The sequence below is a fragment of the Salvia hispanica genome, chromosome 4 (genome assembly GCF_029641045.1).
Source record: "Salvia hispanica isolate PSC_SH4W2 chromosome 4, Shi_PSC_v1, whole genome shotgun sequence".
NCBI lineage: Eukaryota > Viridiplantae > Streptophyta > Magnoliopsida > Lamiales > Lamiaceae > Salvia > Salvia hispanica.
In genome coordinates, this window is record NC_142695.1 from 31,368,136 (window position 1) to 31,386,533 (window position 18,398).

The 18,398-nt window shown below is 40.9% G+C and overlaps 3 protein-coding genes across 3 annotated transcripts in view; 1 reads left to right on the plus strand and 2 right to left on the minus strand.

Moving 5' to 3' along the window:
- The first annotated feature begins 462 nt into the window (after positions 1–462).
- On the plus strand, positions 463–915 carry LOC125194981 (uncharacterized). Its single transcript, XM_089056675.1, has 2 exons — positions 463–634; positions 710–915. The coding sequence occupies exons 1-2, from the start codon at positions 463–465 to the stop codon at positions 913–915; spliced, it is 378 nt and encodes a 125-aa protein (XP_088912801.1).
- Positions 916–3,859: 2,944 nt separating this feature from the next.
- Positions 3,860–4,662, minus strand: LOC148928445 (uncharacterized). The gene is made up of 3 exons (XM_089056676.1): positions 4,557–4,662; positions 4,218–4,373; positions 3,860–3,945 (listed from the first exon to the last, which is right to left on the minus strand). Exons 1-3 carry the CDS (start codon positions 4,660–4,662, stop codon positions 3,860–3,862), a joined length of 348 nt encoding a protein of 115 aa, XP_088912802.1.
- A 15-nt stretch (positions 4,663–4,677) lies between these two features.
- LOC148928446 (uncharacterized) overlaps positions 4,678–18,398 on the minus strand; it is a 50,023-nt gene continuing 36,302 nt past the window's right edge. The window contains exon 2 of the mRNA XM_089056677.1: positions 4,678–4,881. Within this exon, the coding sequence (XP_088912803.1) occupies positions 4,678–4,881 (204 nt within the window). The remainder of the gene's footprint in view (positions 4,882–18,398) is intronic.

The following is an 18,398-nucleotide window of genomic DNA, read 5'->3' on the forward strand; positions in this document are numbered from 1 at the left end:
CCCACCAAATAGCAGTTGGGCGATTTTTCCTTCTCCTCCGTGGAGTAGAATTTCTGTCTTCTTTATTTAAGTCCTAGTATTCCGGTGAGATCAGCCCACACTGATATTAGAGTACCGTTCGGGAACCAGAGAGAAGATCCGTGGTCTAGTATTCAAAGCGTCACGTGGAGAAGTCGCTAGCCATCGTCAATTCTTTGGAGAATTAATAAGGTATTATTTCTGCTCCGTAGGAAAGCATGTTTCAGGTTTTAAATATTTAAAATATGATTAATTCAAGTTATGAGCATGATACATTTGAGAATTACGCGAATAGATTTTGTCTAAATAATCTGCTAAATAGATCTGATTATTATGTGATTTATTTGTTCGATTAATTATTAAATTATGAAATCCGAACGCGCTTCCACTGTCAGTTCCTTCAGTCCGACCATCGAGGTCACTGCCAACGGACGCCAATATCATATGGGGTACTACTTGGCCGATGGCATATACCCACGGTGGCCTGTTTTTGTGAAGACGATCAGCTACCCAATGGGTGACAAGAGAGTGTTATTTGTGGCAAAACAGGAGGCTGCGCGGAAGGATGTGGAGCGGGCTTTTGGTGTGCTCCAATCGTGGTGGGCAATAGTGAAAGGTCCGACACGTTTGTGGTTCAAGGAAGTCATCGCCGATGTCATGTATGCGTGCATCATCTTGCATAACATGATAGTCGAACAAGAAGCTGGACATGTCACCGATTGGGGCGATGATGAAAGTGGATCTAGGTCCAGCACAGCGAGCGCGACTGTTGCTTACGGATTACCGATGGACTTCAGTGAGGTTCTAGCTAGAGAGACCTCAATGCGCAGCCAACAAGACCATGCGACGCTTATGAACGACATGATTGAAGAAGTTTGGAAGCGCCACGACCATTGAGAATTTGTAGTTTTTTTATTTCGTACTGTAATTTAAACTTTCACTGAAATGAAGTGATTTTTTCCTATTTTTTTAGTGTTTAAATATTCAAAAAATAAATAAAATGTTTAGGGCGGGCTATAGTCCACCCCATTGCAGGTGGAAGGGGCGGAGGATAAAATGCTGATGTGGGGGTGCATAGGGCGGGGCTTAGGGCGCCGCATCCTCCGCCCCATTGTGGATAGCGCCGACAAATTAGAAGATGAATTATAAAAGTTGGAAATATGTTAAGGGGGGGGTTCACTAGTGTTCTTTTACCCTTAGAATCACAACATCCTTTTAACCATGTGTTGCCATGTGGCACTTATAAGTAACAAAATAACGTTATTAAGCAACAAAATTAATGAATGACATTGACGGATTTCCGCGAATTTCATAAACGACTATTTATGTTGCATTAAATGCAGTTTATTTTGCACTAATAGTCTTTTATGCAATTCACGAAAATCTATCAATGTCATCCACTAATTTTGTTACTTAATAACGTTGTTTTGTTACTTAATTTAGTGGCGTGTGCAGCAGGAAACAAGGGAGTACAATTGTATCCCAATTTTTTTTTGTTTTTTAATATTATTATACATATCCTTTATTACTGTTAATTATATTTTGATATTGTACTCCTAAATATTTGGGAAAAAATTTATTAATCTACAATTAATCTTTAAGATAGATACAGAAGGAAAAAAACATGACACACAGGTACAAAAGAGATCAAAATCGAAAGATATTTGGATCCAATTTCAATTTGTAGAAGGAAATAAATACATAAGGTAAAAAAATTGAAATTAAAAAATCAAACCCTATTAATTTCGCCCAAATAAATACCTCCATACTCGAATCAAGAGGCAAGAGTTTTCGCCTCCGAGTCGCCGCTTTGACTGGTCCGTTGTCTCGTCTCCCTTCAATCGCCCAGTCACCAAATTCAATTGAGAATTTGAACTCTTATCGCCTTGTCGGTTCTCCTAACGCGGAGAGATAATACCATAAATTTATCTACTTTGAAAAGGTTAGTAAATTAATGGGTGTTAAAATGGGTGAATTTATATATTTGTATGATAAATTTATCTATCATAAATCCAAAACCTTCCATAGATCCCTGTGTAGGCCCAAAAGGAACTTAATATAAATAGGAGAATAAAGGAGACAGAAATCATAATTTTTACTACTAAAATTTCCGTCCCCCTCTAGTAAGAGGAGTTCGAAATTTTCCTCTAATTTGAAAATGATTTCTTCTGCCTTCTTTATTTAAGTGGTAAGATCAGCCCACACTGATATTGGAGTACAGTTCGGGAACCAGAGAGAAGATCCGTGGTCTAGTATTTAAAGCGTCACGTGGAGAAGTCGCTAGTCATCATCAATTCTTTGGAGAATTAATTAGGTATTATTTCTACTCCGTAGAAAAGCATGTTTTAGGTTTCAATATTCTTAAAGCATGATCAATTCAAGTTATGAGCATGATACATGTGAAAATTACGCGAATAGGTTTTGTCTAAATAATCTGCTAAATAGATCTGATTATTATGTGATTTATTTGTGCGATTAATAATTATTAAATTATGATAATCCGACGCACGCTTCCGCTGCCAGTTCCTTCACCTTTCTGGTTCACGAGGAACCCTCCCACTACGGCGAGGCTTTACAATTTGTGGTACGGAAGTTGATATCTCAGGTATAGATTGTACTTGTGTTATTGGTTATTTGCTTGTGGAAACTAAAGTATCTCTTAGTTCCTCAAGAGCTACTTCACTTCTGGGCTTATGATTCATCACATAGTCTTGTTCTAAGAACTTAGCATTTGTGCTAACAAATACCTTCTCATCTCGTAGACTATAGAATTCATAGCCTTTCGTTCCACTGGGATACCCTACAAACAAACATACCTCAGTACGAGACTCCAACTTCTTTGGATCTTTCTCCAACATGTGTGCTGGACAACCCCACACTCTGAGATGTCTTAGACTAGATTTTCGTCCAGTCATGTGGTGTTGTAGGTACTGATTTGGATGGTAAGTTGTTCAAGGTATAGCTTGTTGTGAGCAACGCGTGTCCCCAGAACGAAATAGGTAATTCAGCATAACTCATTATCGATCGAACCATTTCTAAGAGGGTTCTATTCCTCCGTTCAGCTACGCCGTTCTGTTGGGGTGTGCCAGGCGCAGTCAATTGAGATTCAATTCCCGCCTCCGATAAGTAGTCCAAGAACTCACTACTGAGGTACTCGCCTCCACGGTCAGACCGTAGAGACTTGATTGTCTTACCATGTCGCGTCTCCACAAGTGCTCAGAATTCTTTGAACTTTTAAAAAGATTCTGACTTATGACGCATCAAATAGACATATCCAACTTTCGAGTAGTCAGTCATCAATGAAGGTGATGAAATACTGAAAGCCGCCTCTAGCTTGAGTAGTCATTGGTCCACACACATCAGAGTAAAGGAGCTCAAGTACTTCCTTGGCCCTATTACCCTTGACCTTAAATGGTCTCTTAGTCATCTTGCCTTCCAAACATGATTCACAAGTTGTATAAGGTTCTATTTCTAGATCCTTAAGTAGACCTTGGTCTATCAACGCTTAAATCCTAGTAGGGTTAGCATGACCAAGTCTAAGGTTCCATAAGTATGTTTCGTTCATTGAAACTGAAGGAGATTTTCTTTTTCGAGAAACTTTCGATGTTGAGTTAGATTCTATTTTATGTTGCATATACTGTGTAGACATTATAGTATAAAGATTGTTTTCCATGATACCACGACAGATATAAGAACTACATTTCTTGATAATGCATGAATCATCAAATGAAATCGAATATCCATCAGAAACAAGTTTAGAAACTGAAATTAAATTTCTTCTAAACGAAGGTATCAACAAAACATTGTTCAACACTAAAATTCTATCACTAGAAAAACATAACTAAACGTCTTCCACTGCAACAGCTGCCACTCTCGTAGCATCGCCTAGCTGGATTTTGATCTCTGCTTCATTCAACTCCTTGTTACCTGCATAATATCAGGATCAAAGCAAACATGATAAGTAGCTCCAGTATCAACCACCCATTGCTGAGTAGATACAACTGCTAAACATGATTCTACAACGAAAGCTTGGTGCATACCTGAGCCATTGCCCTTTTTAGGACAATCCGGCTTCCAATGCCCTTTTTCGCCGCATTTGAAGCACTTGCCGCCTTGCTTCTTGTTCGTGTTCACCCGTTTCTTTTTGTCCTTAGCTATCTAAGGTGCTACAACATTTTGTGCTTTCTTCTTCCCCTTACCTGGCTTAGAGCCTGAGGAAGACGGCCTAGAACTCATCATAGCAGCCTTTGTCTTGATCATAAGATCCTCCGCTGACTGCAACTCAGTCAACAGTTCATCTAGGGTGTAAGCCCTCTTGTTCATCTCGAAATTGAGCTTGAACTGCTGATAGCTAGCTGGAAAACTCTGAAGGATTATAGTTACTTGGGACTCGGGATCAATGGTCCTTCCCAAAACCTAAATTTGATTGAGGTGGCTCATCATCTCGAGGACATGGTCCCTCACAGGTGTGCCCTCCTTCATAACCTTAGTCATGATGCTTCGAAAGGCTAAAGACTTAGCCGCTCAATTCTAAGTACCAAAAAGGTTATTAAGATTGTTCACAATCTCAGTAGCAGTGTTCATGCCTTGATGTTGATGTTGAAGTACTGTTGACATAGAAGCCAACATATAGCACTTCGCCATCTCATTGGCTTTACATCACTTCCTGTATGTTTCTTTCACTGCTGTTGAAGCATTTGCAGCAGGTACGGGTGGACATTCAGTAGTGAGCACATATTTGTACTCTTCGGCAGTGAGAACGATATCCAAGTTTTGTTTCCATGCAATATAGTTATGACCTTCGAGTTTGTGTTCTTTAAGAATAGCAGAAAGAGGATTGAACGACAACTTGTTTGGATTTAGCTGCGAAAAAGAATAGCTTATGTTACAAACTATGTAAGATTCTAAAGAGTAAAAACCATTAAAACAGTTCAGATTCTCACAACAGTCAAATAGAATTAAGTACGCCTCTAGGGAGGTCAAGTAAAAAATTCATATTTAACTAAATTCTGGTCACAACATCAACGAATAGTCCAGAGACCACTAAGGTGGCATGGCCGCCAAACATTGCCTAAGCTTGTACCATTGAATATTCACCCCAAGAATTTCGTTTTCGTATTGATACTCCTTCTAGGGAGAATCGCACGCCACGAACAAAATTCTACAGTTATCTCATAAGTCAATTTAATATTCTGAACTTTGCAATTTCTTAGGATTAAAGCTCCCACTAAGGTGGGTCGCGATAATATTGGAAATCACATCTAGATAAAATTGAACTTAAAACTGAGAAGTCTAACCAATGAACTTGCTGTTTCTTAGGATTAAGGCTCCCACTAAGGTGAGTCGCGTTAATATTGGAAACTGCTTCATAATAAACAGTGATGCTCTTGGGCATACTCGGAATCACATTCAAATCACTAAGAAATTTCTGAACCATACTGCTTCCTTTGCGGCTTCTGATGCTGCCACATATTCAGCTTACATGGTAGAGTCTGCGATGCATTTCTGCTTCACTTTTTTCCAAATTACGGCTCCACCTCCTAAAGTAAACACATATTCATAGGTTGATTTCCTCAAATCCCGATCAGACTGAAAGTCTGAATCAGTGTAACCCAAAGGATACATCTCGGATGCTTGGTAAACTATAGAATACTCCTTAGTTATTTTAAGATATGGTTTTTCTTTGGAGACTAATTCTTTGGAGACCATATCGCTTAGTTATTTTAAGATATTGGTTTTCTTTTAATTATCACTTAAGTGAATTAGGCAGAAATTTCACTTATATTAATTTCAAATTAATAGATAGTTCTATTAAATCCATGAAATTAAACTAAGATAATTAAATAATTTGATTAATTAATAATTAATAATAATTATAAATAATTAATCACATATTTTCTTTAATTTATATTAATCAATTATTATTAAATAATATTAATAATATTAATTATAATATTTATCCTTTTCCATTAGGTTTAGGAAATCTAGATATAATAGGATTTAGTTGGAAAATACTTATCCAAATCTTCTTAAGATATATTCTAGATAAATAAAATTTATCAATATCTTATAGATAAGGATTATAATTCAAACCTAACCATATCATAATAAGTATATATTATGGAAATAATCTACATTAAATTCCAGTTTATTTATTCCATAAAATTGGAATCCTAGATTTATAGGATTTATTTGAACAACAAAATCTAATCTATCTAGGATATATCTAGATAGAAATCTATCAAAATCCCTAAGATATAGATTAAAGTTATGTAAAATCATAATAAATTAATTTAATAATATTCCATATAAAATTAATTTTGATTTTAGTTACATAGCATTTGACCGATTACAATATTTGAAACCAATGCTAACTAAAATTGCCAAAACTAGTTTCCTACTACCACCAAGACATGGAGTTCTCAATAGTTTAGTGATATTCACGTGAGCATATATTTGTTCACAAATTGAAAAACATGGACTCATATTATTCAAAACAATCATGCCACACTTCACGTAATTATACCAACTAATAGTCAGTTTCAAAATTCACGCAGTTTATGAATAAAAGCAATTCAGTTCAGAAAAACACGCATTAGCACAACACACGTAATCAGTTCACCAAAACGTGATTTGTTCACAAATTCTGCTGGAAATTTCGGCAACAGAGCAGCTGACTTCGTCGCTTGCTGCAACTGCTCGACGGTCAGCCGTTAGGCGCTGCTCTCAGCCGTGTAAACACGTCCAGCAGCTGCCTGGTTCTGACCTCGAAATTGATAGCTGATCAGGCAGACCTGGTGCTGCTCTCGCCAGAGTAGACTCGGTCAGCAGCCTCCATCTACCTGACGACTCTGTTGTATGCCGCATCAAGCTTCTCTTGGTCAGAAAGATTCAACCAGCAGCTGTCTCCGTCAGATTCAGATCATGGGAATCGCTGGCGCTGCTCTCGGCGTTAAGAACAGCCAGCAACGCCCCTCGTCTTCCACTAATCTCTCCTCCTCATCGACCAGCAAGCCCCGTACCATGATCGAAAATTTATCGACCATCAGCGCCTGCTTCCTGTCGACAAATGGCGTGTGATCCGGAGCTGCCCTCGGCTTTCAACCGGCAGCTCCCACTGAATTTTCATGATATCGTGTCTGCTCTCAACCATTAAAGGCTAGCGTCACCATTTTATTCAAAGTGTGCGTGATTAATTGATCATCTAGGTAATGGAAAGCAAGTCACGACCTTGATCAATGCGATAACCGATCGTCTCGCCCTAGGGCACGATCAAATCGACTTCTTTTCGAAAGTTCTAGATTCAACAAATACTTAATTGAAGACTAAAACATGCATCGAAAACTATAAACATGCTATTCATACAATCAAAGCACGTAGTAAATCAAACAATCAGAGCCTTAAAAACAGGCTCTGATACCAATTGTTGGTTTTGCAGCGGAAATCTATTTAGTTTGATTGAAAGATTTACATCTAAACATGCTTTTATCAGATTGTAAACTAGAAATATGTTCATAAGCATATAATCACAGATCGTACTGAATATATGCAATTAAAATCATAAGATTTACCGTATGAATTCAAGTAATTGAATTCGAACACCTTCTTCATCGACCTCTACCACGGATCTTCTGATTTTTTCCCTTTAACTCGGAATTGACCTTTGTGTGGGCAAAGCTTGTCAAATCCTCAAAAGCCGGAGAAGAATATAAGAAGAACCCTAAATACCGATTCTTCACTCTTGATTGCAGAGAACGAGACAAATAATATCGGTAGAATTAATTCGGTCTTCTCTTCTTCTCCCTTTTATATTAAGTTAATTATTTTGGGCCAGACCAGGGATCTATGGAGGATTGGATTGGCCACAGTTTAGGCTTTCACTAATAAAATTAAAACTAATTTAATTCAAGCCCAAACTTAAATATTATCATCATCCACTATAGATATAATATTGACTGCCCGTCCAAACCGAAATTACGAGTATTCCGGGACATCCTCTTTAATTAAATCATTTCCCGTGTTAAAGATATAAATATTCATTAATTAATATCAAATGACTTTTATTACTTAATTTTTTTTTTCCAGGAGTGGTCTAGTTTAGAAACATTATTTATTATTCATGGAATAAATTCTAACTGGCCAGTTTTCTGAATAATAAAACCTTTTTCTAAACACCTCTTGAGGATATTATCAGACTGGTCTCTCCCAATACACGATTCATTGCAATAATAATACTAGCACCACTTAGACATTAATGATCACTACCCAATCTATCAGGATTCTTGGGCAACGAAATACCCTCACCATTTGATAAGTCAAAGTAGTTTTCAACTAATATCGCATGCTCAATGTTATGTCAACAATGATTAAGAAATGACAATCACCGAGACCTCGTCTTTCAGTAAATAGCCAAGAAAGACTTATCTCACTGTTTGATCCTTTCAGTGTTATACCACACCGACGTCGTTCATTTCCTTAGGTAAGGAAACTTTCGGACTGATGTCGCAACCTTTGACGATAGGTACTCAAAGCCTATGTAGGTTGTGAAACAGTTTTCCTTCGGCAAGAACCGACAAGTTACCTACTGTGAACGCCGCTCACAACTTGTCAACTATGCAGAAGACTTTGACTCATTTTGCTTAAACTATGTGTCACACCTCTACCCTTATGACGTATACACTTATATTAAAAATAAATTCAAAATTTTAAATGAAATAATCCACACTTCAAATACAAAAATACATATATTTTATAATTTCAAAACTAACATTTATAAGGTACATATCTCAAAACATTCTAATCAGCAGTGGGACCCTCTCACCACTCTATATGCTACACATTTATCTACATGCAAAAATGATGAGGAGGAGAAGGTTGTCAAAATGCGTCAGCCGCCGACCCTGATAACATGTAGAGTTTGTATAACTCACATTAACCAAAACATCACTGATATCTTATTCCTGAAAAATATTAGTGGTTTATATGAGCCACAACTCAGTGCATATAAATTTTCACCTTTAATTTCACACACAAATATCAAACACATTCTTTCACCAACATATATCACCAAAAGTAATAAATATCATAAACAATTTAATATTCATATGCATATGCCTCTCCGTTCTTTTTATTATTCTGTGACAGATCAAGCCTGGTATCTGCCCGTGATTTCCATTGTACACGACCCTTAGGTCCCTTATATTTATTTGACCTTTCCACGAAGGCCCCTCTTTGATTTGACCTTTCCACCAAGGCCCCTCTTTGCATATTTTGACCTTTCCACGAAGGCCCCTATTTGATTGAACCTTTCCACGAAGGCCCCTCTTTGCATATTTTGACCTTTCCACGAAGGCCCCTCTTTGATTGGACCTTTCCAAGAAGGTCCCTCTTTGCTCTTTGTATTGACCCGTAGGTCTATTATCATGGTATATGACCCATAGGTCTATTTTCATTTCCATTGATATCAGACCCAGGACAAGATTGTCACATATCCTCTTTAATCCAATGATACAAATAATTCTAATGCTATATAAAAATATATCCATAGCATCACTCACATATTCAATATTCCACCATCAATATCAAATAACACATAAATATTCACTCCAATTTAACACATAGCAATCAATCACATAAAATATGTAAAATTAAAAGTGTGATTTATACACACTTGATTACTGTAGATACTCTAATTGAGCCGTTGATTCTACTTAGCACTGTGTATCATTTCTTCACCAAATTGGCTTGATTTAGTTTGCTATTCTACCTTTTCAAAATATTAGCTGAACATTGTTTCATCAATTCTGTAATTAGGAGCTCACGTTTTGAGTCGACCACTTTCTCGTAGACTTCCTCTAAAAAAATTTCCCCTTCTAACTCTAGTACTCATATAGATATAAATATATATTAAAGAGTCGGTGTAAAATATGACTAGCTTTTCAACTATCATACGTGTTTACCTACTATCTAAATTACTCACACGTATAACTCTTGTAGGCGGTATAACTCTTGTAGGCACATATGTCATGCAACCTATTTATATTATATTAATTATGAAACTATTAATCACCATGCATTAAGGGCATATTTCATGCACACACACGTTACATATATATGCACACATATATACACTTCCCCATGCATACTTGTTAACCATTAATATATTTTTCATACACCTATACCATCTTTATACATATATATATAATTAGTTTAATGATTTCACTATTCCTGTACATTTATACACTATATTTCCATAACACATATTCACATTATTACATGATAAGGCTAATTTCATACATCGGTTATGTGGTGAAAAATCACTTTTTTACTGGGTCTAACACAAGTTTTAAGCCAGGTGTGTGAAGGAAATCGCTAGGTCCAGGAAGAGCTGGAGGCAGTGGATCGGCAAAGGAAAGCGAAGGGAAGTGAGCAGAATTGAAGAGAAAAAAAGGGCTAGACGAAGGAAGTCCAAAGCCGAGGGTAACGAAGACTATTCACACCTTGCTGGACCCACTCCTACGCCTACATAAAGAGGAGCATGCAGCACACGAAACATACATGATTTTTGCTCTCAGCTCACACACTCACACACACTTGGGAAAAGGGGGATTCTGGGGTAATTAGGGGTTTCATCTTCGGAGAAAGTTAGTGGTAACACTGTGCTCACGAAGGGCGAAGATACAATCAGTTTACATTCAGTTTTTGCACTGTTATTCCGTCGAACTTCAACGTTTCCGAAGTCGATTGGTTGTTTGCTACTTATCGTTATTCTATGTATTTAGTTTACGTCACGATGGTGTTTATTTTGTGTTGATTTATGTTGATTCTGTGTTTTGAGGTTTATTTAAGAAGTTAAATGTTATTCTCTGGGAAATAGGTTGTGGATTGTGCTGTTGTTGTTGATCTGTGGTGAATCGGCGAATCTGTAGTTATGGATATAATTTTGGAAGGAGTTTGTTTTGGATGCTTGGATCCAGAGTGGATTTAGCATCCGGAGTGTGGATCTGAGCAGGGGAAACCAAGTTTTGCATGGATTTTGAACTTTCTACTTTCTTTTTACTTTACTTCGTCTAGTAGCCGTAGATCTGCTTTAGTTTTAATTGTTCTCCGATTTTGTCGCTTGAATTTCTGTTGCTTCGTTTCAATTACGTTCTCACTCTTTTTTTTACTGGAAGTTTCATGCCATTTGTTGGAGAAGATGATGTTGTTGTTAGTTAGTACTTTAGTTAGTTGTTTTCCAGCTTTTCATCCGTATTTTACCTTTTCAGTAAATGGTCCCCACCGTCGGTTGTTTTCTCAGGTCTAGGCAAATTTAGGAAGTAGTTCTTTCGATCCAGTTGTTAGAATAGCATATCTCAATTACCAAGTCTAGTTAAATTCCTCAACCCAAATTGCGTGGCAGCAGCCAACCCAAAAATAGTCCCGAGTCTTTGAACATGTTTACTTGCGCATTCATCTCTGTGGGATCGATCCCTACTTCCCTGTGCTAATTTTAGTATATGTGGTTGAGGGTTTTGAAGAGGTATTCTGTGTGTCCGACGACCGAGATCTTCCAACGTTCTGTGAGTTCCTAGACCCCGTGATCTAGTGGATTCGCTGGACCTAGGGAGCTTGATATTTCTTACTGTGCACACAGTCTAATCCAGCACACTTCAAATGGCGCCGTTGTCGGGGATGGATGGCGTAAATTGTTTATGTGTTTGAGGATTTGGTGTAAATAGTATAATTTCTATTATTTTGTTTTTCTTGACAGTTTATGAACACGGGCTTCCATTTCGGAAGTTGGGCTAGTTCATCTGGGTCAGGAAACACCCGATACAAGTGGCAAGTCAAGGAGTCTACGTCCATTGTCACTACCAGATCAGGGTTAAGGACAGTAGACCCATTCCCATTCGAGTCAGAAAGTGAGAAGGAGTGAAACTCGTCAGGAGAAAAGGACCGAAAGTCGTCCACAGAAACAAAGCATTCCGAGACTGAGGAAGAGGAAGACGTGAATATGGCACACTTAGTGGATCCCGATCCGGAGATAAGTTCACTCACCGCGCATCTGGACGGTGAACCCGCCCATGCCATAGTTTCAAACCCGTGCCGAAGGTCCATCGATATCAAGACAAATGTGCTCGGGGTTTTGCCCACATTCTCTGGACGAAGGAATGAATGACCTTACGAATTTTTTAACGAGTTTAGTAAGCTGTGCAGCATCCAGAAGCGACCAACGAGGCGACTGAGGAGGACTACCGTTTGCATGCAGTCCCGTTTGCCCTTAAGGGGGAGGCTAATGCTTGGCTGCTGAGGCTCCCACCAGACTTGATCAGCATATGGAAGGATTTCAAGCTGGAGTTCTTGGATTATTTTTTACCTTCCAACAAGACGAACGCTTTGAAGAAAGAGATCCAGGAGTGCAAGCAAGAATATGATGAGTCTCTGAGCTCTTATTGGTCCCGTTTCAAGGGACTGTTGGATGCTTGTCCGAACCACAGGATGATCGAGGCAGAAACTTACTATTTGTTTTACGAAGGTGCAAACCCTGAATCAAAGGATTTGATGAATTCCTCGAGCGGGAGAAATTTTACCAAGCATAGAGCAAGTGAAGCCAGAGAAACTTTGGGAAAATTGATCGAGGCAAAAAAGGCCTATGATAACCCGCAGAGCATTTTGAGAAGGGGATCGACCAATGCAGTAACAGAACAAGATGACAAGAAAGTGGAGAACAGGATAGATAAATTGGAGAAAGCACTATTGAATGCAATTGAGAAGTACAACCCTCATGCTCCATCGGAAAATGAGAAACCCCCTGATCAAGAGGAAAGGCAACTTCAACCTTATTTCGGTCAACCTTGTGAAGGGGAGTGCCAAGCCCAGGCGAATTCGATGGGGAGCTGGAATCCGGATGGAAGTTGAAACCAAGGAAGGGAAAGGGAGGCCCCATGGAGGACTCACCCCAATTTTAGATGGACTGACAATGATCAAAGTCAGCCGCCCCCACTGCAGATCACAAATTATGCACACCCACCAGAGAGGCAGTCCAACTGGTCAGGGATGAATCAAGAGGGGCAACTGCAATTGGGATACAGGAATCAGGACCATACTAATTGGGGAAGCAAAAATTAGAACAATCCAGGGTGCTCCAATGTGCCACCTCACCAAAGGAATAACCAAGGAAACTATCAGAATTCCCAACCAAATCACCAAAGAAATCAAGGGTCTAGCAACCAGTACAATAACCACCAAGGGAATCAAGGGAACTATTGGCAAAACCAAGGACAAAACCAAGGTCAAGGATCAAATTCAAATCAATTCAACTCCAGGCCACCAAGGAGTTTGGATGACATGGTCCACGACCTAGTGAATTCGCAGCAGTTCATGCAGAACAATCTGCATTCCAACAATGACGTGGTGCATAAACTGCAAGACGCCCAGTTGGAGCACAAAGCAGCCATGGACATGATGGCAAAGCAACTGTCTCAGATTGCAGTTTCATTGAATGAGATGCGGGGGAATGAAGGAAAACTCCCTGCCACAGTCAAGCCACCTGATCGAGCAAACATTAGTCAGATCACCTTGAGATCAGGGCGGGGCTATGAAGGCCCGACGCTGGAGATTGACGAAGAAGTACCCGCACAGGCAAGTAAGGGGAAGGAAAGTCAAGAGTTTCAAGGGGATAGCCCTAGACCCAGAGAAGTTCATGCTCAGGATGACCTCCAGAAGGGAGATTTAGAGGGATCTTTACCTCGAGCAGCTGATCCATTTTTCCTAGATCCAGAGCCTGAGTCAGTAAGTAAGGAAGGAAGTAGGCAAGCTGGCGAAACCCCGGCTGTGAGTTCCACAAATGCGGTAAAGCGAGCAAAGCCGTTTCCATACCGAGGGGAAGCCAAGAAGAAGAAGGATGATACAGAGGACCTCATGGAAATTTTTAGCAAGCTGGAAATTAACCTGCCCTTCTTGCAATCCCTGAAGATGCCTGTCTTTAGCAAGTTCATCAAGGAATTCATAGCTGGGAGGACCAAGCCAGACGGAAAGATTGTGATCGGGGAGAACGTGTCTGCTGTGATACAAAAGAGAAGGATGCCTTCGAAATGCACAGACCCAGGTATGTTCAAATTACCCATTTCTCTAGGGGATATCAGAGTCGAGCATGCTATGTGTGATCTAGGGGCGTTTATAAATGTTTTACCGCTCTCGATCTACAAGAAACTGACAGGGGTGAGGATGGACGCCACCAAGGTGGTAATCCAGTTAGCAGATAGAACTTGTATCTGTCCTAAAGGTGTGTTAGAGAATGTCATAGTTAAGGTGCATGATTTTCTATATCCTGCTGATTTTTATGTTATCAAAATGAATGATAATGAGTCTGCTGAGTCTAGTGGCGTGCTTTTAGGGAGACCATTCTTACGCACTGCTAAGACCATTATCGATGTCTTCGATGGAACGATTTGCTTGGACTATAATGGGGAAAAATATACATTTAGCATAGATGAAGGAATGAAAAGGCCATTAGATAATGAGAATTTGTATGCTATAGATGTCATTAACCCCCTGGTCCAAGAATATCTTGAGACAGAATTCATACAGGAACAAATTGACAACCCGGAGTTGAGCCATTTGATCGACCGAGAAGTTGTAAAGTGGTGTGCATCAATGAATACAACGGAATTGACAGATGAGGAACTAGCAGAAGCCATCATGGAGTTTTGCAAAAATCCCTAGTTAGCTAGATCAAGGGGATCAACCCATGTGGCTAGTCTGGAGAATTCTCTTGGGTCTGGGAAGGAGACATTACCTGATAGTGCAGAAAAAAATCCCTTGCCCCAGGAGACGAACAACACCAAGAAGGAACTGAAGACACTCCCACCAGGTCTCAAGTATGCTTACTTGGAAGAGAATGAGGCTTTCCCAGTAATAGTCAACAGTAACTTGACCGAGGAGCAGGAGAAGGAATTATTGGGAGTGATCAGGTGGAACAAAAAAGCAATAGGGTGGACCCTCTCTGATTTAGTAGGAATCAGCCCTGATCTCTGTATGCACCACATCCGTTTAGAAGAGGGTGTGAAGGCTCACCGAGATGCACAATGGAAACTGAATCCGAACATGCGAGAGGAAGTTCTGAAGAAGGTGTTGAAATTGCTCTCTCTAGGGATCATTTACTCCATTTCGGACAGTGAGTGGGCCATTCCTGTCCATATGGTGCCCAAAAAGTCTGGAATACAGGTTGTCAAGAATGAAAAGAACGAGTTGGTGCCCACTAGGCTGGTAACGGGATGGAGGATGTGCATCGACTACAGGAAGCTGAATGAGGCCACGAAGAAGGATCACTTTCCCCTACCTTTCATTGATCAGATGTTAGAAAGGTTGGCTGGAAAACAGTATTTTAGCTTCCTTGATGGATACAGTGGCTATTTCCAGATCTACGTTAACCCTGAAGATCAAGGGAAGACTATATTCATGTGCCCTTTTGGTACGTATGCATACCGAAGAATGCCGTTTGGGTTGTGTAACGCACCAGGAACTTTCCAGTGGTGTATGATGAGTATTTTTTCGGATTTGCTTGAAGTATGCATACCGAAGAATGCCGTTTGGGTTATATCTAAAAACTTCTCACACTTAGACTATGCAATTGGCTAAGTGGGAGAGCTTCAAATATATACATAGATTTACAAAACAGAGCAGAATATTTACAAAACATGATATAAAAACATATAAACTCCTCACACTTAGACTACGCAGTAGGCTAAGTGTGAGTTAACCTGCTAATGACAGAACACATGCACCGAAGTAGCAAACCCTTTACTTCTCAATCTTAGACTATTGAATAGGCAAAGTGTTATGAATGGGGTTTGCTCACATTTAATACACATAATTCTACCTATTTAACAAAAGTAAAAAAAAAGAGAAATAAAAGAAAACTAAAAATTAAAAAGAAAACTAACTGGTCAGTTTGGGGGGGTCGATCAGACGTTCCTCTTGCTTCTCCTTGGCGCAGGGGTCTGTGCAGGTGGTTCCTTTGGTTCCTCTTCAGTGGATTCCGGTTGGTTGTCATCTGCCTCCTCTTGTTCATCACCTTCTTCTTCCTCAGGTCCGGTGGTTTCCTCGTTCTGTCCTCCATGTCCACTTGTTCCAGCTCTAGTGCTTTCCTTTCCTCTCGTCAATTCCTTTAGGATACTCTCCATTAGGGTTGTCAGCTTTGTCATCTCTGCCCGTGATTGTCTATTCTCATCCGCTAGCTCAATGACTGTCTTCTCCAGATTTTCTTGCCTCAGCCTTTGCGCTTGGTCGATTTGCCCAGCTTGCCCCTCTTGGCCCTGTTGTGCCCTTCCACCAGGGGCTTCTCCCATCGGGTAGAATTGGGACACTCCTTCTCTGTAGTATACCAAGGTTGTGCGGACGAAGAAGGGTATATCGAACAGGCCAGGAGCGTCGACCATGTACATCGGAGATAGGTCTTCTGCCTCTGTTATGATGATGTTGTTGCGCACGAAGTCTCCTAGTATGTGGCAGAGGGATAAGTTCCTAGCTGGGTGGGTGGCTATCAGGTGGCATTGGTAGGCTGTCCAAAATCCTAAATGCAGCCTCCTACCGCGATTAGCGCACCACACCATGTACAATTCAGTCATAGATGTTCTGGCAGCCGAATTACACTGTCCCAGTAAGTTGTAGCCCCAGTAGAGTTGCACTAGTCTCAGCATGGAATTGTTGAAATGTGTGGATCTGGATGTAGTGGAGGCGAACTGACCAGCATGAGGGTGGGTTAGCTCCTCCCAGGCTTCCTGGGGCTCAAAGTCTATGTGTCTCCTCGGTACCCCCCTCTCTCGACTTCTCCATTCTGGTCCTATAGCCTCCGCCAGGCTACACATTCCCAGTCGCACGGTCCACTCGATCAGACTCATGGACAGCTCTCCACCGAATATCCCGAAGGAAATTGACACTTCGTCTAGGTCCGTTGTGACTTGGAACCTAAACGTGGTGAAGAACTCCTTCGCTAATCTCACAGATATCTCCGGGTCCCTATTCTCTAACAGCCACTCAAAACCCAATGCTTCCATACTGGCCAGGAAGGAATCACGAACAGATAACTCATCCGAAGAGGGTATGTGGAGTACCTTTCCGCATTTGACCTGCTTGCTGCTATCTTCCTTGTCGTCTAATGCGTCCTGAAGCTTTTTGGTGTTGTAGTGCTTCATGTCCTCCATAAGCTCATCAGTGAGCTCTACCCTCCACCGTTGGTACACGATCCTCTCGAGGGTGGACTAGTTCTTGGTGGTTGTCGGGGAGCTGCTGCTCATGGTACTCTTCCCCCTCTATAGAGATATCACTTTCTGAGTCAGACTCTTCACTGGACGTGTAGTCGCTGTCACTTAACCTCCTTCTTTCTTCCCGCTCTCTGATCACTATGCTGGCATTGGCAGTGCGCTGTTTCTTTACGGCTTGTTTCTTCTTGGCAGGGGCTTTCCCCTTTCTCTTTCTTTCTTGGATGAACTTGGCTTCTTCGATTTCCATTGCCTCTGCTTCTTCGTCTGCTTGTGTTGAAACGTCCTCCTGGGTGGTAGGCTCGGTCACCACACGGGTACTAGTATCACTTCTTGTCGCCTCCTCCCGACCTACTGACTCTGATGCGAGGTCCAGACCCTCAGCCACCTTGTCAGCATTCTCCTTCTGGTCAGTCGGCGTTGATGATACTGTCCCTATTGCCATTTGGGTGTCCTTCTAGCTAGCTTTCGAGGGCTCCTCCCCAGGTTTTGTAGGAGTAGTCTTCTCGTCTTCGCTAGAGACCTCCACTGCATCTGCTGCTGTGTTTTCTCCTGTTTTGTTGGACTTCCACTTTTCTAAGCATCTCTGTGACACTCGTTGGGGTTTCTGCCTTTCTGCCTTGGGGTCGTTCTTCCTAGCCTCCTCTTTACTGGCTCTGGTTTAGTTACCACTGAGGCTTCCTCTTGATGTGTTTCTGGTTCTTGCCTCTCCTCCTTCTCTGCTTCGTCCTTCTCGCCCTCGCTTGCTCTCCCTCCGCTCTCCTTTTCCTCTGTTTCTCCCCAATTGGGATCTTGATAGGCGGAAAGAGGGCTAACGTCGAGCGGCTCTGTTTGTTGGTGTTTGGGAGAAAGGTGAGAGGGTTCTGATTGTGCAGTTACTGTTGGGGATGTCTTTTTGGATGTCGGATTTGAGGTTTTTGGGGTGGTGGTGGGTGGGTTTATTGTGGTTGCAGTTTGAGTAGGGTTTGGTGTCGCCGGCATTTCTCCGGTCAGGCTAAATCCGGCCAGAGTCGCTGTCCAATCTTTGTTCGGATCTTGTTGCCTTAGATACGCCGCCAGTGCGTCTAAAGGAGCCATTGCCGGAATTTGTGTCGTCGGCGTTGGCTGTGATCGTTGCGGACTCGAAGGCTGCGATTC